The sequence below is a fragment of the Mus caroli genome, unplaced genomic scaffold (genome assembly GCF_978045245.1).
Source record: "Mus caroli unplaced genomic scaffold, Mus_caroli_1 scaffold_2, whole genome shotgun sequence".
NCBI lineage: Eukaryota > Metazoa > Chordata > Mammalia > Rodentia > Muridae > Mus > Mus caroli.
In genome coordinates, this window is record NW_028227257.1 from 146079409 (window position 1) to 146102285 (window position 22877).

Below are 22877 nucleotides of genomic sequence, written 5' to 3' on the forward strand. Positions count from 1 at the left end.
CATGTGGATTTGGAGCCTTAGCCCTTTCTCCCCTGTGAAATATTACCTACCCTAACTTGGTTTTTTAAAAAAAAAGTAGATGAGAAAAATAAACATTGTGCAAATCTAGAGGGCCACCTTGTTCAGGATCACAAGGTGTAAGCGCAGACGGTGGTACAGCACAAGTTCGGCCCTTCTCCACAGTCGGGGCCATTCTTTCTCAAGTACCTGGAGGGCAGAGCCGGAAGTAGAACCGCTTCCGCCCGACGCTGGGCGCCGGAGGGGCGCGCGGAGATGACGCAGCAGCACCGGAAGCCGCTCCCCTGTGAGGCTGCGGACCCAGAGCAGCGGCCGTAGGTCCAGGTCTGTATTTGCGATTGGCCGGGTCGGGCTGGACAGGAATCCCCAGCACCCGCGGCGTTACTGACCCGCCGCCCCGGCCTGTTTTCTCCGTTTCCCCGCAGGCGCCATGGCTGTGGAGCGGACCCGGCCGCTGCGACGCTCTGGCGGCCCGAGCGCGCCTAGTCGGTGTGAGCCCGGCGCGAGGTCCCGGGCCCCGGGGCGCTCGCTCAGGTCAGTGCCGCGCGGAACACGGCTCCAGGAGCAGGGGACCAAGGGAGTCACGAACGGGCTGAGAGACTCGGAGTTAATTTTAGACAGGAAAATTAGAGCTAAGAGTTCCTTCTGGCGCTTCGGCTTTTCCTAGCCGCGAAACCAGTTAACATTGATGCCCCAAGGCTAGCACTTTAATTAATTAAAGATGATGAAATGTGGACAGGTGGTTTATAAAATGCAGAACGTAGTAGTATGTGTAGGAAGGCACCATGCTTGTGTGTATGCCTTGAAAACAGGTGTGTATTTGAGATGATGCTTCTTTTTAAAAGGGGGAGAAATGACAGTATTAGAACTACATTATAACACTAACTGGCATTTATTGTAGGCTTAATAGTGTGCCAGATACTGTACAGAACGCTGTTTAATCCTCACAGTGTTGTAGGTAAAATAGTACCAGGCTACAGTTTACAAGTGAGGAAATTTGGCTTGAAACACAAGAAGTGATTTGCCCATGGTTACCCAACAAGTGAAATTCCGGAGCCCGTGTTTTATAAACATTTGTATTCTTTCAAAGGTTTAAAAAATTAGTCTCCAAATTAATGGCTTTTAGGCCAAGGGTGGTTGTGGACTCCAGCAGTCCCAGCACTCCAGTCGGCTTTGTGAATTGTCTGCAAAAGCCTGTCTCAAAAAACAAAACAAAAAGGAAAAGTAAAAACAATTTTCTAAATATCACAAGCAAAAGGAAGAAACGATCTTTACAATAGTGTAGTCACATGGTTTTAAATACAAAAAGATGTTTTGTTAAAAGGGGCTTCATCCCTTTTCTTTTCAGTTCTCTCTTGAAGCAATATTTAATCAGCTTCCTCAATATTCACAGAATACTTTTATGTACACATAGTCCTCTGTGTAGACCAGACTGGCCTCAATCTCACAGAGCCTGCTTCTGCCTCCGAGGGCTGGGATTAAAGGCATATATCACCACGCCTGGCCTATCTTTTAACTGGTTGTGAAAGGGGAGGCAAGGAGACAACCTTCCCAACAACAATGAGTATTTATCTTTTGTTCTTTAAAAAAACGATTTTTAGTGTGTCTATATGTCTATGTGTCTATGTAGGATGTTGGAGGGAGCATGTATATGCCAGTGTGTGCATGCATGGTTTGGCATACAGCTTTATGGAGTCAGTTTTCTCCTCCCAAATTTACATGGGTTTTGGGTATCCAACCCTGGGTCATCAGGCTTTTCAGTGAGCAATTTCACCCCCTGAGCCATCCATCTCACAGGCCTGAAGCCTTGCTTCCTTACCTGCATAGGTTATGCAGACTAGAAGGAGGGAAAACATTTGGGTTTGCACCCATAATGTCTTGCCTGTAGAAGATGCAAGTGGAGACTGGGTACTACTGAGCTGCTGCTCCTGTGTAACTCTGGTTGAGCCACCCTGCCTCTTGGGCCATAGCCTCTTTGTTGGTAAGGGCAGTAGTATTGACTTCTTCTATGAACCATGTTAAAATCAAGCGTGATATTTTTAGGCACTGCTTCAGTTATTAGGACCAACATAAATATAATTGCTTAGAAGCAGAAACCAGATTCATGCTCTCATCTCCCAATTTAGGAATGTTTATCATACTACACATTTCCTCAGAGCTTTGTGATTGTTTCTGTTGAGGACTGCAGAACAAGTTAAATGTTTACATTGAGAAGGGTGAGAGGCGCAGGATAGCAAGGGGTGTGTGCAGAAAGAAAAGAGCTACAGAAGCAGTTAGCTTCCGTACTGTAGTATCTGCAGCATTTCTGATTCGCACACTGCTAAGTTAGAATAGCTTCTGTTTTACAAATGGAAGCTTAGACATTAGTTGAGCATTTCCATGATCACATAGGAAGCAGCTGAATCAGCTTTTTAAAAAAAAATGACTGGTTTAGCTCTTTTATTTATCCCAGCTTGCCTCTGTATCCAGCAGCCCTGTCTCTTTACACCAGTGGGAAACACTGTTCTGGAGTTGGCTGCTCCATTGTTGAAAGGAATGCTCTGAGGATTAAAAGCACCTCCTCCTGTTGAACTGAAATCCATTTCCTGAGGCTTCCCGTGTACACGGTATTATTCGGAGATGCTCTGTGAACAAGTTCAACTTAGACCTGTGGCTTTAAGGAAGTTAGCTTCAAAACTAGTTGATTATTTTAGAAAAGTAAAAATTGGTGGCTTTTACTAGTATGCTCTGCATAGTTAAATGGTTTTAGACAGGCTCTGTGGGGCACACCGAGGACCCCAAGTCAGGCCAGTTGGAGCTAAATAATGATGACCTACCTCAGTAAAAGAGAAAGTGAAGACAAAACAAAAACCCAATGGCCAGTGGCTCAGGTGCCCACCTCATGGCCTGGGGAACATTCTTTTTTTTTTTTTTTTTTTGGTTTTTACGAGACAGGGTTTCTCTGTATAGCCCTGGCTGTCCTGGAGCTCACTTTGTAGACCAGGCTGGCCTCGAACTCAGAAATCCGCCTGCCTCTGCCTCCCGAGTGCTGGGATTAAAGGCGTGTGCCACCACGCCCGGCTCTGGGGAACATTCTTAAAGTAAGACTTCTGGATGTGTTACAGAGGAGCTGTACTAAGGCTCAGACAACAGAGGCTTATTTTTGAGATGAGTTGGTAAACTTAGGTGAATTGCTAATTTTTTTTAGCATGTGGAGAACTAGACCTTTCATATACATTAATATGTCCCTTAGCCCCAAACCTGATTTTGAATACTGTCTTCAGAAGCCCTTCCTGGGGCTGGAGAGATGGCTCAGTGGGTAAGAGCACCCGACTGCTCTTCCTAAGGTCCAGAGTTCAAATCCCAGCAACCACATGGTGGCTCACAACCATCCATAATGAGATCTGGCGCCCTCTTCTGGAGTGTCTGAAGACAGCTACAGTGTACTCATGTATAATAAATAAATAAATCTTTAAAAAAAAAAAGAAGCCCTTCCTGTTAAGTGAGGATGATGTGTTTTAAACATGTTGAATCTATTAATATACTGGGTTTTGTCTGAAATGTTCTTCCCAAAGTAGAAACAGGAACCTGGATTTTACTCACTTTAGTGAGCAAAGTTGGAAGGTGAGACCTGACTTTTACAGATCTAATCTAGGTCACATGTCAGAGAAGAACATTTATTTTCTCCCAGATTGAACATTTTTATTTTTTTAATTAGATGATAATCTTATAAGAGAAGAAAAAACTTCCCTTCCTCAAAAGCCATGGAACTTTCTGAATATAATAAAAATTAAACTACATTCCCATGAAACTGTTACCCAATATCAGCATCTATCAACACAGGACAATTTTTTAAAATTAGTATCCTTTTTCCATTAGTTTAATCCTTTTTTTTTTTTTTTTTTTTTTTCCTTTTTCAAAACAGTTTTCTCTGTATGGCCCTGGCAGTCCTAGAACTCTTTCTCTGTCGACCAAGCTGGTCTCAAACTCAAAGACTAGCTTGGTCTCAAACTCCACCTGCCTCTGCCTCAAGAATTGTGTGGGGGCTGGTGAGATGGCTCAGTGGGTAAGAGCACCCGACTGCTCTTCTGAAGGTCCAGAGTTCAAATCCCAGCAACCACATGGTGGCTCACAACCATCCGTAACGAGATCTGGCGCCCTCTTCTGGAGTTTCTGAATACAGCTACAGTGTACTTACATATAATGAATAAATAAATCTTTAAAAAAAAAAAAAAAAAAGAATTGTGTGATTAGAGGTGTGTGGCACCATCTCCCGGCTTTTAATCTTCATTGTAGAGAATATGTTGACACCTGTTGATATATAAAGTACTTTAAACTTACTTTGTCCCATTTAGCCCTGAAAATTTTGTTACTTTCCCCACACCTAAAGTGGTATATACATCAGGTAAACATAGTGTTAGCAGATCTTATTGCCAAGTTAGAATCTTAGGAGAGATAGGACTGCTTTTTCTTCCTCCTCTTTTACCTCCAATGACTCTTACAGCCTAGGCTAGGCTGAACTAACAACATAGCCAAAGCTGGCCTTGAACCTTCAATCCCCTTCACCTTGGCAACGGGGTTATAGGTGTTCCAACTGCTGTGCTGATCTGGAAAGCTTCTAGTCTGTTCTGCAGTTTCACTAGCTTTATGACCACAGGCATTTACTTAGCTTCTTGGGCCTGTAGTTTCTTCATTTGCAAAGTAAAAATGACAAGTGTTTTTGGTGAGCATCCAAATGACAATTTTTTTTTTTCTTTGTATATTTGAAATGTGGTATTGCAGTATTTCCCAGGTTGATTTCTAACTTGATCTTGTAAGGGCAGCCTCTAAGAAGCTAAGATTGTATGTTTCACTGTGCCAGCATCATGGAGATTATTAATTTGCTTTATCTTACAGGCTACAAGGACCCTCATGGCTCTGTAGGGAACACAGTTAAGAGCTGTCACTAGCTTATGTGAGGCTTATAAAAGCAAACTGTAGCCTTTAGCAATCCATGTTCTAACAGACAGTACTGTAAGGGAATGGAATACCAGAATACCCAAGGCACACAGCTTAGCACACATTTGTTTTTTCTTTCTTCACATCTTTTTGCTTCAACATTTATTGTAGAACCAAATTTTGTGGTCTGGGGTGGCAGGTCAGGTTGCACCTAGTAGCATAACTGATACAGAGGTCACAGCTCCAGAGATTTGTGTATGTTACATTTTGGTGCCATTCTTGTAATTTCCCAAGTAGAGTGCATTTAGTAAGGAAATTACTAAGGAGGTAGTTTTGTAATGGTTTGAGTGGAAGGTTGTATGTAGACTAGAATACTCTTTATGAATGAATGTTCTATAAATCTTTTTGGTGACAGTGCATGTGGCATGTGTTAGACTTAAAAAGGAGCAAGTCACACACTGATATATGTTCCTCTGACTTGTTTACTATATCATGATTTTTAAAAATATGTTTTCTGCTGGGCAGTGGTGGTGCACGCCTTTAATCCCAGCAGTGGGAGGCAGAGGCAGACGGATTTCTGAGTTTGAGGCCAGCCTGGTTTACAGAGTGAGTTCCAGGACAGCCAGGGCTACACAGAGAAACCCTGTCTCGAAAAAAAACAAAACACTGTTTTCTTAAATGTATTTTCTTTTGCGTACATGGGAACTTTCAGATATAGCATATTAACTGTAAAGTAAACATAAATTTGTAATGCCAATTTTACACTAATTTTTAATACTACATTTATTATCAGTCTTGCTTGAAAAATCTTTTTGAACAGAACTAATACAATATTTTGATGTGCCACAGGTAAATATTTCCATAACCTTATGGAGAGAAAGGACTTTGAGACATGGCTTGATAACATTTCTGTTACATTTCTTTCTCTGACGGACTTGCAGAAAAATGAAACTCTGGACCACCTGATTAGTCTGAGTGGGGCAGTCCAGCTCAGGCATCTCTCCAATAACCTGGAGACTCTCCTCAAGCGGGACTTCCTCAAACTCCTGCCCCTGGAGCTCAGTTTTTATTTGTTAAAATGGCTCGATCCTCAGACTTTACTCACATGCTGCCTGGTCTCTAAGCAGTGGAATAAGGTGATAAGTGCCTGTACAGAGGTGTGGCAGACTGCATGTAAAAATTTGGGCTGGCAGATAGATGATTCTGTTCAGGACTCATTGCACTGGAAGAAGGTTTATTTGAAGGCTATTTTGAGGATGAAGCAACTGGAGGACCATGAAGCCTTTGAGACCTCTTCGTTAATTGGACATAGTGCCAGAGTGTATGCACTTTACTACAAAGATGGACTTCTCTGTACAGGTAAGGAGCCTGGGGGAGCTGTGGGGGAGGGGAAGCAGTGCTCTTTTTCTTTAATAACTTACAAGGGTTAATCCCTTTAAGCTCCTCCCTCTTGAGAAGAGCAAGTGTTGACTATATGGATATTGGGAGTGGCATTTCCTCTTATTAGACGTCCCCATTCCCCTCGTGCTCTTCCCCCCGGAGAAGAGTCTATGAGAAAAGTTTTAGACATTCTCTCTAGTATAATGTGAATCAGAAAAGTGTAGGCTACGTCTTATTTTGTTTCTTTAAAACATTTTACACTGGGTGTGGTAGCACATAACCTTTAATCCCAGCACTCAGGAGGAGGCAGAGGCAGGTAGATCTTTAAGGTCAAGGCTAGCCCAGGACAACAAGTGATACACAGAAAAAACCAAAACAAAAATACAAGAAAAAAAAAAAACATTTTAGGTCTAGCAAGAACATTTTAGCTGGGCGTGGTGGCGCACGCCTTTAATCCTAGCACTCGGGAGGCAGAGGCAGGCGGATTTCTGAGTTCGAGGCCAGCCTGGTCTACAGAGTGAGTTCCAGGACAGCCAGGGCTACACAGAGAAACCCTGACTTGAAAAACCAAAAAAAAAAACCAAAAAAAAAAAAAAAAAAAAGAACATTTTAGATGAATTGTTTAACCTGTCTGTTTGTTTCCTTGCCTTGAAAATAATGGGAAGGGACAAATTCTTTCCTTGCTCTAAAATCCCATGACCCTAAGAATTCGATGTTCAAAGTTTGGACATGGCAACAAAGACCACTGGATGGTTTTGGGTTTTTGTTTTGGTTTGGTTTTTATGTTTGTTTGTTTTTTTTAAAAATCTTTTATTGATTGCTTCACATCACTGTGTCCCACTCATCTCCATTCCTTTGAATCCAACCTCTGCCCTGCCAACCTCTTCACAAAAGACAATCTCACACACACAAAGCATACACATCTCATCATGGAAGCTATAGGGTATTATAGTGTGTTCTACCATATATCCCTCTGTCCACCTGTCTTCACTTGCAAATGTTCATTGCAATGAGTCTTTGAGGTCTCTGGCTTCTGGTGTGATGGGACTCCTCTTGCAATCCTGTTGTTGCCCCGTATCATGGCGATCCTGTAGCTTTAGATCAGCAAGACCAGCCCTTTCGGGTTTTCCAACAGTTCACAGATGATGTAGATTTTGGGGTGGGTCAACTCAAAGCCTTGGATCTGGGCCTGGGTGGTTGCTGGGCTGGTCAGCTTGCCAGCTCTCCCACACCTGCACCACTAGGATGAGCTCTCCAGCACTGCTCCAGATAGGCCACTTATGATGACAGGAGGCAGGTCAACTTTCCTGCTCTCATGCCCTCAGGGCTGGCTTACTTGCATCCAAGTCTCCAGAGCCAGCACCTCTGTGCTGCCCTGTTGAAGCACAGGGCCCAGTCTCCCCAGTGCTAACAGCTGGATGTTTTTTACACTAGGCATTAAGTGTGATGTGCTGTTCTGTATGGTCCAAAGAGTGAGCTACCATAGCAGTGCTTTCAATATCAGATTTAGCACTTTAGATATGTAGAATTAATAGAGCAACCTAACTGGGAGAGCAAACATAAGATAACACTATCAAGTAGAGGGCTTACAAACTTTGAGCAGAAATCAACTGGAGAAGCCCCCTTGAGACAGCCATCTGGCTTTTCTATAGAGTGAGACTTCTGAGTAAATGGTAGATGACATCATCAAATTGGATGCTAACAGCATCCCTAAGAAACTGACTAGGGAAGTTGAGACAGTTTGTATTTCCAGTTTTCTTTCCAAGCTTCTCAAGGGATAAGCTTGCCTGGCTGAACTTCTGCCTTCCCATTCCCACTGCAGGCATTTTTATATTTTAACAGTAGTAAGTTTGGTTAGAAATAACTTACCTTCTATGTATTCTGAAGGATACAGTCTTTTAAACACCCTTAGTAGCTGCTTGCTGTTTTTTGTTTTGTTGGGTTTTTTTTTCTTCTCTCAGTTATAAAGCCAGGGGGTCAACTTGTTCTTGAACAAGGTGCCTTGGAGGACACTTGAAGTAAATGTTCTGGATGTCTTAGTCACTTTTCTATTGCTGTGATAAGACACCATGGCAGAGCAACATAAAAGAAGGCATTTAATTTGGGGCTTATGGAGCCAGAGTCTTTGACCATGGCCAGAAGCACAGCAGCAGGCAGACAGGCAGGTACTGGAGTAGTAGCTGAGAACAGGAGGCAGAGAAAGCTAACTGGGAATGGTTTGGGCTTTTGAAGCCTCAAAGCCCACACCCAGTGAGATACCTCCTCCAACAAGGCCACACAGAACCCTTTGCAAACAATTCTACCAACCAGAGACCAAGTATCCACTTAGGAGCGTAGAGGGAACATTCTCATTCAAACTGCCACACTGCAGTACAGGACAGGAGAGCCTTTACTCTCAGAGTTCACTTTCAACATTGTTTTGTTTTGTTTTGTTTTTTTCGAGACAGGGTTTCTCTGTGTAGTCCTGGCTGGCTTTGAACTCAGAAATCCACCTGCCTCTGCCTCCCAGGTGCTGGGATTAAAGGCGTGTGCCACCAATACCAGGCTTAGTTTGAGGTTTCTAATGGCAGCATGCATGAGACTTCACAAGTGAGAGAAATATGTGTTAAAGAATTATGTTTGTCTTTTAAGTATTTTTATGTGCATGTCTGTGTGACCTGGAGAGGCCAGAAGAGTGTCAGATTCCCTAGAGCTAGAGTAAGCCTTTGAGACCTCTCTTCTTGTGAGCAAGAACAAACTCAGTCTTCTAGAAAATCACTAGCATTCTTACCCATTGAGCGCTCTGTCCCACTTTCTTTCTTTTTTTTTTTTTTTGGTTTTTCGAGACTGGGTTTCTCTGTGTAGCTCTGGCTGTCCTGGAACTCACTCTGTAGACCAGGCTGGCCTTGAACTCAGAAATCTGCCTGCCTCTGCCTCCCGAGTGCTAGGATTAAAGGCATGTGCCACCACCGCCTGGCTTATTTTGTTTCTTAAGATCTTTAGTTTTCATTGTGGGTGAATTGTGGAATCCTGAATTTGGCAGTGAGCTTATACAGACTCTCAGATTATCACTTTGAGAAAGCAGTGAGATGGTATTATCAAAAAGGTGATGACTAAAAGCTGTACCGAGGTAATTCTACCTATGTTTTGCAGTGTATTTCTAAAAAGGATTTATTTATTTTATATATGTGAGTACACTGTCCCTGTCTTCAGACACACCAGAAGAGGGCATCAAATCCTATTACAGATGGTTTTGAGCCACCATGTGGTTGCTGGGAATTGAACTCAGGACCTCTGAAAGAGCAGTCAGTGCTCTTTACTGCCGAACCAGCTTTCCAGCCCCCTTGCAGTTTATTTCTAAAAGATGAGAGATGAAACTAGTGGACTCTGTGATAGTCAGTAGCTTACTTATTTTCTTATTCATTTAGAAAACAATGTAGGCGAAGCAGGGCAGTTCTTTGCTCAGAGGGTAAACATGCTCCATCAGGAAGATGACTTAATGTAGGTGAAAGTCTCCCTGAGGACTGTGCCAAGTCACAATACTTGCCTTTCCAGAAGGCTTTGCAGGGATGCAACACCACGTAGACAGCGCTGCAAGTTCTCCCCTGGTCCCACCCACAGCTGTGGTGGCTTTTCTATGTGTTAGTGGTTAAAACTGGGAAGACACTTCCTTGATATTTATTTTCCAGCTGAGAATTCTTCAATGGTGTTTCAGTTCAGGTTCTCTTTTTTCCAAAAATAAGGTTTTCACTTTCAAATAAATAACTGGCAGAACCATTATGAGTGCCTTGTAAAGTGGAAGACAATATTGCAGGGTATGTAGCATTCTTGGCCTCTGTCTAGCTGATGCCAGCAATGCCCCTTGGCTGCACCATTCTAACAGCTCACACTGTCCAACAGTTTCTGAAATGTACCCTTAGGACATAACCATCCAGATCTCTTTCAGAGCCCTTAGGCTCTGAGCTGCCAAGGTAAAAGTCTTTTTTTTTTTTTTAAAAGACTTAGTACACTGTAGCTGTCTTCAGAAGAGGGCGTCAGATCTCATTACGATGGTTGTGAGCCACCTGTGTGGTTGCTGGGATTTGAGCTCAGGACCTTTGGATGAGCAGTTGGTGCTCTTAACCACTAAGCCATCTCTCCAGCCCCAAGTTAAAAGTCTTAACCCAATACAGTTTAGGTCAGGCTAAATCAGTCTAGAAATAGGGTACTAAGGAGAAGTGTAATTTTAAAATATTAAAAAGGAATGTTTGAATGTAAGAGCAGCTGTTACACTGGACAGAACTTGATAGTGAATTGACTGTTGTCAGAAATGGCTGGGGTTTCCAGCGCTGTACTGGGAGGATAGTAGTACTAAAAGCAAGGTTAGAGAATGACAGTGGGCCGGGCGGTGGTGGCGCACGCCTTTGATCCCAGCACTCGGGAGGCAGAGGCAGACGGATTTCTGAGTTCGAGGCCAGCCTGGTCTACAAAGTGAGTGCCAGGACAGCCAGGGCTACACAGAGAAACCCTGTCTCGAAAAACCAAAAAAAAAAAAAAAGGATTTCTGAGTTCAAGGCCAGCCTGGTCTACAAAGTGAGTTCAGGACAGCCAGGGCTACACAGAGAAACCCTGTCTCGAAAAAAAAAAAAGAAAAAGACAATGGATTTGAGATCATAAAAGTTCAGTTTGGGATCAACTAAATTTATTTACTTGTTGGATATCTAAGTGGAGATTCCCGATGTATTTGAAAATACAGGGAGAGAGCTTTTAAGAGTAACCAAGGCAACAGAGAAAAATACAGGAGTAACTTCCTAGCTAGAATAGTTAAACTTTTTAAATGATTATTTTTTATTTGTATCTTATGTGTGTGGGTGTTTTGCCTGTATGTCTGTCTGTATACCATGTGATCCTGGTGCTTGTAGGAGCCAGAAGAGTGTCAGATCTCCTAGGATTACAGTTGTGAGCTGAACCCCAGGTCTCTGCAGGAGCAGCAGCAAGACCCCTGAGCTATCCAGCCCTCAAAGTTTAAGTTTTGAGTACATTAACTTACTCAAATTTTAGATTTTTTTCTCCCTTCCTCTCCCCACCCCCACCCCACCCTGTTTATTTGCCAGATGGAGATGTGGCTCAGTGGTTGAGAGCACCGGCTGCTTTTGTAGAAGACCTGGGTTCAGTTCCCAGCACCCACACGGTAGCTCACAACTGTCTGTAACAAGGGATCCAACATCCCTTTCTGACTTCCACAGGCATTGGTACACAGACATCCATACAGGGAAAACAACTATATGCCAAAACCTTAACAAAATTTCAAGTGTGTGTCTGTGTGTGTGTAAAGGTCAAATGACAACTCTGTGGGGCTGGATCCCTCCTCCTGCCTTTCCATGGTTGCAGGGACGGAACTCATTAACACTAAGATGGAGCAGCAGACACCTTCCCCTGCTGAGTCATCTTGCCAGCTGCCATCCGAATCATTCCAGCAAGTTAGAACTTGAAAGTTTGTTTTGTTTTGTTTGGTTTGGTTTGGTTTTTCAAGACAGGGTTTCTCTGTATAGCCTTGGCTGTCCTGGAACTCACTCTGTAGACCAGGCTGGCCTCGAACTCAGAAATCCGCCTGCCTCTGCCTCCTGAGTGCTGGGATTAAAGGCCACGCCCGGCTTGAAAGTTTTTTTTAACCACAAAATCTTTTCCTCCAACATACCAAGGCTTGGCTTAAAAGTCAAACTGGAATATAGTTGAGGAGCTGGTTGTTCCCGAGCCTGAGGCATGTTGCAGGACATCTGCTTGTTATGGAGTAATCTCGGTGGATTTCATCTGACATGTTTTATGCCTTTGTATTTGCTGTGGGTGTTTATGTTTCCCACTACTGATTGTGTGAATGATATTTCACCTTATTTACCTGTCAGACTAAGGGCATTGAGAGCAGGAAGTCCATGCCTGACATAGACATCTTACACACAGATGTTAACTGAATGAGATACCAGTTAAACACTGGCCATAGAGCAGAAGAACCTCATTCTTTCTGTGCTCTGCTGTGCTGCACAGGAGCCACAAGCTCTGCTGGGTTCTTGAACTGTGGCTTGTTCAGATTGAGTTATGAAATAGGAAATGCCAGAATATAAAAGAACAAACAGTGCTGTGCTCATACGATACTTTATTTGTTACATGATGAAGTATTAGCACTTTGACAAACTGAATAAAATACTTTTTTTCCATTTTTCTTAGTAACTATTAGAAGACAGATTACACATGATCCCTATTGGGTGTTACACTGTTGCAGACTCTGGTTCTCAGGGTTATGGATGGTGGAGATGCCTGATAACTTTTCTGAGCTTATAGGGTTTTAGTTCCATGACTTCAAATGAGAATGCTTTAGCTTCCTATCTGTGTGGGATCTGTTTTTCTATGCTTATTTCTGCATTTTCTGTGTTATTGCAGAACAACTTATATATAACCTTGCACCTGCTAGGCAGGTATTCCACCACTGAGCTGTGTCATCAGTGCTCTGTGTATTTCAGTAAAGATCCTTTGGTGATCCTAAAAGTTTCCAATCCATCACAAACCACCAGCAAACTCTACCCCTCATTTTATAGAGAGAGGAAACAAAGATCTAAATAGCTCCACGTGAAAGTTTATAGTCTTTTGCAAGGAATGGTTATTTAGCCATCCTCTAAAACACTGCCTCTTAACTAAAGGAGTATTTTTTTCCACCCCTTGGTTTTCAAGACAGGTTTTCTCTGTGTAGCCCTGGCTGTTCTGGAACATGCTCTGTAGACCAGACTGGCCTTGAACTTAGAGATCCATTTTGTGTCTGCCTTCCAAGCACTGAGACTAACGGTGTGTGCCCCCATTGCCCTGCTAGATTTTTTTTTTTAAGATCTTTTATGTGTATGAGTGTTTTGCCTGCACCTGTATCTATGCTACGTGTATTCTTGGTACCCTCAGAAGCCAGATGAGTGCATCAGATCCCCTGGAACTGGAGTTACAGATGGTTGTGAGCTGCCATTTGGGCACTGGGAATTGAATCCAGAGCCTCTGCAAGAATAGTATTTGCTCCGAACCTTAGAGTCATCTCTCCAGCCTTAGTGGGTTGTTTCTGTGGCCGATTTTATTTAATCATTTCACCCTTTGAAAACTGGGTTGTTGGTGCTTTCCTAGAATACAGTGTCCAGGACAGAATATTTAGTGTTCCTCAAAAAAATGTCTTTTGTTGAGCCTCTAAAAGTAAATTTTGAGACAAAATATAATATTTGGGATTGCTCAATTAATAAAAGCTCAGTCCTGAAATTACCATCATGATTAGTGTAACCTTTTCATCAGAAGCCATGCTGAGTCCTACATTCTTGACTAGGAACCCTTAGGAAGCAGAGGCACACTTAATAATGAAGCTGGGATCAGGTGGGGTTCTCTAGCCACAGTAACCCAGAACTTCAGTGTGTCTATTAGGTACAAAACACTGGGGAAAATTACTTAGTCTCAGTAGGAGGTGTCTTAGGCAGCCAGTCCCAGACTGAACAACTAGAAGATGCTGCAGTTCTTAGTCTCTGCATACATTGGTCAGTTGTTTGTAACCACTCACATTCATTCCAAAGGCCTCCCTTTTACCATGGGCCAATTGGTCTTAAGAGTCATCGACAGGCCTTGCTCATGTCAAAATACACATTCATTCAGGACTTCACTCACTCAGGGCTGCTGCTGCTTCTTCCTTACAGACAGAAAGCAAGCCATTTTTTTTTCCCACAGAATTTAAGATCTTTGCGGTTTTTATATAAATATCTGTGGGTAATTTATCCCTAGTATTGAGGTTTCAAGATGACTCAAATTAAACAGTTATCTTACGTACAGAGTTTTCTGGCAATCTGAGGCTTACCTTTATCCCATCTTAGAATGCACTGTGCTTTCCCAGTTAGCATTCCTTCAGGCTCAGGACTGAGGAAACAATCGTACAGGTGTACAGCCAGAGGCAAGATGAACCTAATCCATTGGGAATTTTTTAATAGCCAGACATATATGAACTGTTTCAGGTGGGAGCACAAAGGGATGTTTTATTTAATATCATCCTATAGCCAGAAAAATTAAGGGAAAAAGACAAAGAGCTTGGATTCTGTCTTAGTAAATTTAATGCCATTTTGAGGCCCAAAAAGTCTCAGTGTCTTGTCTGCACTCCGGTTTAAAGAACTACAGAGGGGACTATGGAACCCCTCTAGGGGTCAGACTTTCCTTCTTTAGGGTGTTATAGGTCACACTAACCTTCCTGGTTTTTCTCTTCAAGGGTCAGATGACTTGTCTGCAAAGCTGTGGGATGTAAGCACAGGGCAGTGTGTTTACGGCATCCAGACCCACACTTGTGCAGCCGTGAAGTTCGATGAACAGAAGCTTGTGACAGGCTCCTTTGACAACACTGTGGCCTGCTGGGAGTGGAGTTCCGGAGCCAGGACCCAGCACTTCCGGGGGCACACGGGGGCGGGTGTGTTCTCCTTTTTCAAGAATCTTTACAGTTACTTTAGCCATGCCTTGTAAGACTAAGAGTCAAATATTTAAGGTGGTTTTTTGTTTGGTTTTTTTTTGGGGGGGGGGGCTTGCTTACTTGCTTTTAATCTAGCATTTTCTCTTTTTAACCACTGAAGCTACTTTCTTGCATTTCAGTTACTTACATTTGGGGTGTTTTTGCTTTTCTTTAGCCTTGTAAACGCTCTTTATGTATGCTGGACATGTCCTTGTATGTATGCTGGCAGCTGTCCTTTTCTCCCAGTGCATTTCTCTCTTGCTACACAGTCATATTTGTTTTTAGTGGACTCCATACTACTACACTTAGACATTTAGACCACTCCACTTACAAATTTAGAGCTGAGAACCCCTGGTCACAAGGTGGTTCACTGACTGCATGATCTTCACAGAGTGCTTGCAGTTAGTGGTTGGCTGCTAAGTGAGTAAAACAAGCAACACCCTGGGCTATCATGATATCTTGTTTATCCTGAGTTTCTTAGGTTGTACCTGGTGCTTAGTATTTTTTTTTTTAATATCCAACTCTCTTACAAAACACTCCTCCAATTAAACTCATATTAAAAAAATTTTTTTTAATCTGTTCTTATTTAGAAATCTGTGGTTTGTAGCCAAGTGTAGTGGAACACTCATTTAATCCCAGCACTTGGTAGACAGAGGCTGGCAGATCTCTGGGTTTGAGGCCAGCCTGGTCTACATAGTGAGTTCCAGGACAGCAGAGCTATATGGAGAAACCCTGTCTCAAAAAGCAAACAAAAGAAAAAATCTATGGCTTAGTACAGACCCCATCCATTAGAGTAATACCACACAGCCTAAGGACACCACAGCTTCTAGGTGATTTCATTCCTTACCTCTAAAAAGGTTTCTTGACACCTCTGAGCTTTTAATCCATGCCTTTGCTGTCTGCTCTACCTGAAGTATCTTTTTATTTTCTTAATAAACTATACACATCCTTCATGTCCCAGCTCCAATATGTTATCTTCTCTGAAGTCCTATCTGATAGCCCTGGGCGGATTAGTCATTATCTTCAGTGTTTCTCTAGCAACAGGTAACGTTTTCAAAAAACAAAAACATAACTTTTCCCTCAGAGTTTTTGAAGACCAGCATTTTCATCTCTAGGTCCCCAATATCCTTTGAGTTTGATAGACATTTAATAGACATTTAAAAACAGATATTGAACTAGTTGCTAGGCGTATGATGTGAAGAAATTTAGACACCACTGAATAGATGACTATAAGTCTGGCTTCTAAGATCCTTGTTTTCTCTGCCCTGGCCCTTTAGGAGCCTGAGTGTGCTTTACTATCACTGCAGATCTTAAAGGGGTGTCTGGGCTGCTGTTTTCCCATAAACTACCTAACGTGTATGTATGGTATCAAGCAGGCAAAAGGGGATGCCATCATTTCCATCTCGCTGAAGCTAGCACAAATAGGAGAAAGTGAATTCTTTGAGTTATTCTCAAAGCTTTTTCAACCTTAGGATAAACTATGGTAATAATAATAGTTTTGAAAAAGATTTTCTTTGTATCATAAAATTGCTAGCTTAGTAGTTCAGTTCTTAATGTGCCCTGGTTAGGAAGTTACATATTTGTACAGCTAAGAGAATAAATGTTACTGTTTTTACAAAGATGTAGTGACAGTGAAGCGTGTTTTTAACTTTATGTTGTATGCACTAGTGTTCAGTGTGGACTACAGTGATGAACTGGATATTTTGGTGAGTGGCTCTGCGGACTTCGCTGTGAAAGTATGGGCTTTATCTGCTGGGACATGCCTGAATACACTCACTGGGCATACTGAATGGGTCACCAAGGTAGGAAGACTGAGGAATATCTTTGGTGCCAGGCTCCCCACTGGTGGGGAGTGGAGGATGGTAGACCTGTGTATATTGTAGATAAATTATAATGGAATAGATTCACTCACTGAGCATGGTGGTATACAACAGTGACAAGCATGTAAAAGCCATTTTTATATGGGTATAGTGGTACATGTCTGTAATCCTAACACTTAAAAGGCAAAGGCAGAAATACCAGGAGTACAAGGCTAGCCCTGAGCTACATAAAGATATCCTTAGATTCAGGAACTATAATTTTTGTTTCAGAAAAAATAAGTATTTGCAAGATAGGGATATAGCTCAGTGGCAGATGGCTTGCCTAGCATGAAGTTCTGGGTTTGATCCTTAAGACTACAAATAGACACACATACACACACAAAAACCAAAAACACAACAATGACTACAAACAAAACCCCCATCACCAACAACAAAAAAATTAAGTGTTTGCAAAATGTGAGATAAGGAGGTGGTAGATGTTCAGTGGTAGAGCCATGTACAAGGCCATATGATCAAACCCAGCACCACCATGACAAAAATATAAGGGAAGCAAAGAAGACAGAGGAGTCTTTAACAGAACACTGGGATGTTTTCTTGTTTTAAAAACAAAGCTGTGGTGTTTTAAATGCAGTATTGGTGATGGATATGTTATGCAGATACGCTTTTCTTAAGCACATTGTGCTATTTTCTAAGAGGCTGAGTATGTAAGAGTAAACAAAATAGACCTTGGCCAGATCTGATGGATTTTAATTTCATAGAAATGGTTATTAGTAGAATTGTCAAAGAGAACTCTGTATAATTAAATTCTATGAAGGAGACATAGTGAAGCATAAGGAAGTCTAGAAACTAATTAGGACAAGCATTTTGAGAAGGGCAGAACAAGGTGACTAGGAGATAGTTGTGGAAGAAGCAAATAAGAGTGTGGTTCATATGGAAGCCCTGAAGGGCCAGCACAGCCATGCTATAGAGCGGAGAGCCTCACATGAGTTAGTAAGGTTGGTAGATGCTAGAAGTATATTGGGAAAACCATTAGAGGTTGGTTGGGCCATCTAAAATTTTCTCTGAATAGGTAAAAGTAAGGTCAGGGCAAGAAGATAGGGAACTGCTTGTTCATTTGTTAAACATAGAAATTGTTTATCATGGGCAACTTTAATGGGTGTGGTTTCAAGATTTTGCCTGTGATATGGACAGGTTCCCCCTTTCATGACCTGAGCTCTGTCATCTGTGTTTTAAGATTACTAAGCCCTAACAATAACAGATGACCCTAAGCGCTGTAGAATTTTGCCTTCTCTTGTTACTATTGTTTGCACGGTTCTAGTTGATCTTCACTGCATTTATTTGGAGTAAAGTAATGGGCATTTTGCCTCGTATCTTACAAATGAATAAACTAAAAAGCAGCATACGTCTGGAATATTGCTCAGTGGGAACTCTGGGTTCACTTTCCAGCACTAAATGTCCAGTTACATGGTCTTTTCCAGGGCTGCGTAGTTCACCAGATCTCTGACCAGATTATATATTCTTATTCTCTGTTTGGTGCTTTTTCCTTTGTAGTGCACCTACTCATGAAGACAGATCATTTTTGTCTTTATCTATGTGGACATTTTTCTGTTCATTATTTAAGAACTGGGTCATTTTAGGTGGCCATGGTTGACCTGGACTCACTATGTACGTCACAGTAGCCTTGTTCTCACAGAGATCTGCATGTCTCTGCCTTCCACTTGCTGGGGATTAAAGGCACACCCTTAACACACTTGATTCCTTACATTTGGGTGTTTGTGTGTGTGTGCATGCATGCGTGCGTACGTGCGCGTGCGAGCGTGCATATCTGTGCCTAATAACAACAGAAATAAGTAATAAACCTGAATATATTACTGGAGGTCAGACTGGGGCCTGTGCATGTTAGACAAGTAATTTCCTATGTTACATCCCAAGTCCACACCTTACAATTTTACAAAATAGTCCTGATGTTAGCACTTCCAACTAAAAATAAGATTAAATGCCCCCACCAGATGATGGTGGCACATGCCAGCACTCGGGAAGCAGAGGAGGTTGGATCTCTGAGTTTGAGGCCAGCCTGATCTATAGAGTGAGTTCCAGGACAGCCAGGGCTACACAGAGAAACCCTGTCTCGAAAAGAAAAAAGAAAGAGAAAGAAAAAAAAACGTTCCCACATCTATTAACAGAATTTGGGTGTAGTAAAAATGTTAGAAGTTAAACCTAAAGTTTCGTGTTGCTAATTTTCAGATTTCAATTTAAAAACAATATAAAATTAGTACAGGAACAGAGTGAAAGGTTCTTTGTATAATGTAAAAATGCTTATGCTTGTAGGTGGTTTTGCAGAAGTGCAAAGTCAAGTCTCTCTTGCACAGCCCTGGAGACTACATCCTCTTAAGTGCAGACAAATATGAGATCAAGGTAAGTTTTCTCCCTCTGTAATTTATCAAAGAAAAAAATTAGCATATAAGAACTAAAAAGGGAGACTACTGCCAGGGCGAGCCCCCCCCCCCCCGCCTCCCTCTCGCCCCCTTTCCTGAAACTAGGTTTCTTTATGTATCCCTGGCTGGTTGTCCTGGAACTCACTCTGTAGACCAGGCTGGCCTCAAACTCAGACATCCACCTGTCTTCTTCCCTTAAAGGCAGGTGCCAGCAGCACCTGGCAGTTCAAGTCATCTTACACCCATTGGAAATGGTATGATTCATCTGTCTGTATGCTGAGCAGTTTCTGTGGTTTGTAAAGGAAATAAATCAAGGAGGCTAGTAAGAGTTAGTACCAGAGTTTAGATTTTCAGCACCCATTGAAAAGGCTAGGAATGGTGCTGAGAAGGCAGAGATAAGAGGATCCCTGAGACTTGCTGGCCAGATAATGTAAGCAAATTGAGCTGCAATTCCGTGAGAGACCCTATTTTAGAAATTAGGGTAAGAGTGATTGAGGAAGCCACCCAACATCCACCTAGACTTCCATATGAACTCATAACTGTGTACAAACAAGGCATGTACACACACAAGAGCAAGCACAGAAAATTGTTTTCCACACATTCTTACTGTTTCTTTTTGTATTTTCAGAGGGCTCAGCCATGTAGCCCAGACTGAACTTGTAATCCTCCTGCCTCACAACCTAAGCACTAAGACTCTTAAGGCTCATGCCTCATACCTTCCTCAGTTTTTAGATATAAACTTTGATTTGTTTTAACAGTTTGCTAATAATTTATAGGACATTCATGGTTTGTTGGTTTGTTTGTTTGCATTTTAAAACTTTCTTTGCAGTGGGCATTATCTTTATTTAGAAAGGTTAAATATTTTACCTAAGACCATATAGACTCAGGACTTAAGCCTGTGACTCTTGACTAAAACAGAAGTCCTGGCACCATATTCCCCTTTTGTCTATTAACACGTGCCACTTTTTTCTTTCTCTCTTCAAGCCACATTGTATAAACACCAGCTTTTCTTTAGTAATCATCACCCCCCTTTTTTAGATTTGGCCAATTGGGAGAGAAATCAACTGTAAGTGCTTGAAGACACTGTCTGTCTCCGAGGATAGAAGTATCTGCCTGCAGCCAAGACTTCATTTTGATGGAAAATACATCGTCTGTAGTTCAGCCCTGGGTCTGTACCAGTGGGACTTTGCCAGTTATGATATTCTCAGGTAATGTTTCCTTGGGCCAGCATGTGCTCTGTGTTAATTAGGAAGTTTTATGCCCAACACATGGTAAATGATAGGTTAAAAAAATGGCCCTCCCTTCCTAATGTCAAATTCAAATCTGGGTGGTGGGGTGGCGGCGGTGGTGGTAACTTTCCCTATGAACCTAGTTCTGTTTTCTAGAATTTGTAATGGGAGGCCTTCTCTATCCACACTCTGCTGTTTGACAGTAATAATGTGTTGTTTCCCTTCCTGACATTCTGTTTTGCTTACTCTAGCTCAGAGGTTCTCAATCTTCCTCATTTTGTGGTGACACCAGCCATAGAATTATTTCATTGCTACTTCATAACTATAACTTTTGCTCCTGTTATGAATCGTAAACATCTGTATTTTCCAGTGGTCTTAGACCCCTGTGAAAGGGTTATTCTACTCAAATGCTGCTCTAGCTAATATCCTTGGCTGTTCTTGCTTCCCCGAGTTTACCAGCCACCCCTGTTCTAGTTGGCCTCTTAAGACATAAGCTGGTCTAAGATATTATATTGCTGGTGTCCTTGTTAACATCTAAACTAACCTCCCAACCAAAGGAGCCTAAGGAGGTTGCCGTGGGAAAGTGTAGACTCCAGACAACATCTGACTTTTCCTGTCAATCTAGTGCTTGACACAGGGAAGCTGCTTTGATTTTTGTTTTTCTTTTTTCATTGGTGCATATATTGCATTAGGTCTCCCATTTTGTGTCTTGGTCATTGGTATTTGGGAACTGCCACCCTATGAAAGCTGTGACTGACTTTCCAACTTAGCCAGTTGTTTCTAAAACCTATGAATCCATTGTTAATAGATGCTTATAAATTCCCGGCAGTTTTTACTATCTCTAGCTAGTAGTATTTTTAGAGATAAAACTTCACCTTGCCTCCGCTTGTCTGTCAGAGGGCAGATTTCTTCTTCCCTGCTTTTTGTAAGTAGGCTAACGTTTATCCTCATGGTATTCTTTTAATCAAAAATTCTTATTAGCTCTAAATTTGCTTGGGAGTTTTAAGTGTCTCCAGCAATGTTTCCTTTGCCTCAAGAGCCTGAACTCTCCTCCTTATAGGGTCATCAAGACACCTGAGGTAGCAAACTTGGCCTTGCTTGGCTTTGGAGATGTCTTCGCCCTGCTGTTTGACAACCACTACCTATACATCATGGACTTGAGGACAGAGAGCCTAATTAGCCGCTGGCCTCTGCCAGAGTACAGGAAATCAAAGAGAGGCTCCAGCTTCCTGGCAGGCGAAGCGTCCTGGTTGAATGGATTGGATGGGCACAATGACACGGGCTTAGTCTTTGCCACCAGCATGCCTGACCACAGTATTCACCTGGTGTTATGGAAGGAGCATTGCTGACACCAGGGGCTACCACCGCTGACTGACTTTGGGTGCCAGGGCTGCAGGTTTTGGGTGCAATGTCTATGGCAGCCAACTGCATGAACCAAAGTTCTCACCTAAAGGTATCATCACGCAGTGCACAATCATTTATCTGTTTGCCAGGGCTGGGGCGGGGAGGGCTTGTTTTACTGACATACACCGCAGCATGCTAATGGGATACACCACTGACTTCATTTGTACTTAGTTACGTTGCTCAGTATAAGAGAGGTTGCATTTTTGGATTTATCTTTCTGAGTGGAATATTGAGTAAAGAAAGTTAAATGATTCACTAATCTGCTAATTGGTTGCCCATAAAATCACATGGAGTCTGTTATTAAAGTTTTTTTCCAATAGCCTTTGTTCTTTGAAATTGAAGCAAAGGTGCTATGTTATAGCAACGTGGGGTTTAGATTTTACAAGAGCCATTGTTAAAACATCTTTGAATTCTGTGACATTCATTAACTTTCTACTAGATCCCTTAAATCTACAAATGTCTTCCAACCCAGATCTGAGTCTGCTGGTTGACTGCACTAGGCTAAGAACCATAGTTCTTGGCAGAGGCAGGGTTGGCCATGTTAAGATATAAAGGTTTTCTGAAGCTTTAGTTTACATGTAAAAAGCTGGTCCCTAACTGGCTGGTGGCACAGGTGACCTGGAGTTATAAAGAGCTCTGAGCTGGAAAATGAGTGTCTGGCATTACTTCAGTCATGTGCTTTTTCTGGCCTGTTTCCTCGGATGTGTGATCAGCTAAGATTCCTCTAGGATAAAATATACACTTGTACACACATAAATACACTGACAATAAAGCAAATTAATCTGATAAAACTATTTCCAGAGCAGGGAATTTCCCTAATTTTTGATTAACTACTAAGAAAAAATTCCAATTTTTTGGTGTAGGCTGGAGAAATGACTCGGATTAAGAGCACATACTGCTCTTGCAGAGGGCTTGGATTCTATAACCAGCACCCATGTCAGGTGTTTGCAATGTCAGATGTTTACAACTGCTTATACCTGCAGCTTCAGAGAGATATAATGTTGCCTCTGGAGGTGTGTGCGCAAATCCCCCCACAGACAACAGTAGATATGAATTCAGGGCCAGCCTAGTCTGTAAAGTGCATTCTGGGACAGCTAGGGCTACACAGAGAAACCAAAAATAAAATAAACCAAAACGCACACAACAGGAACTGGAGTGGTTCCAGTTAAAAGAGCTTACTACTCCTACTAAGACTCAGGTTCAATTCCCAGCA

The 22877-nt window shown here is 42.2% G+C and overlaps 2 protein-coding genes across 4 annotated transcripts in view; one reads left to right on the forward strand and one right to left on the reverse strand.

Moving 5' to 3' along the window:
* Window positions 1–22877, reverse strand: part of B3galt9 (beta-1,3-galactosyltransferase 9) — a 33876-nt gene that overhangs the window by 9053 nt on the left and 1946 nt on the right. The gene's annotated exons all lie outside the window — the stretch shown is intronic.
* Fbxw2 (F-box and WD repeat domain containing 2) lies at window positions 267–21983 on the forward strand. Of its 3 annotated transcripts, none has more exons than XM_021155877.3 (8): window positions 267–342; window positions 444–552; window positions 5785–6294; window positions 14543–14737; window positions 16445–16578; window positions 18925–19011; window positions 20070–20239; window positions 21321–21983. In XM_021155877.3, exons 3-8 carry the CDS (start codon window positions 5805–5807, stop codon window positions 21607–21609), a joined length of 1365 nt encoding a protein of 454 aa, XP_021011536.1. In that variant the 5' UTR covers window positions 267–342; window positions 444–552; window positions 5785–5804; the 3' UTR covers window positions 21610–21983. The 3 variants fall into 3 exon arrangements, with proteins under 3 accessions (XP_021011536.1, XP_021011538.1, XP_085691117.1); XM_021155879.3 differs by having other exon boundaries at window positions 5877–6294; XM_085834991.1 differs by lacking the exon at window positions 267–342 and having other exon boundaries at window positions 551–830.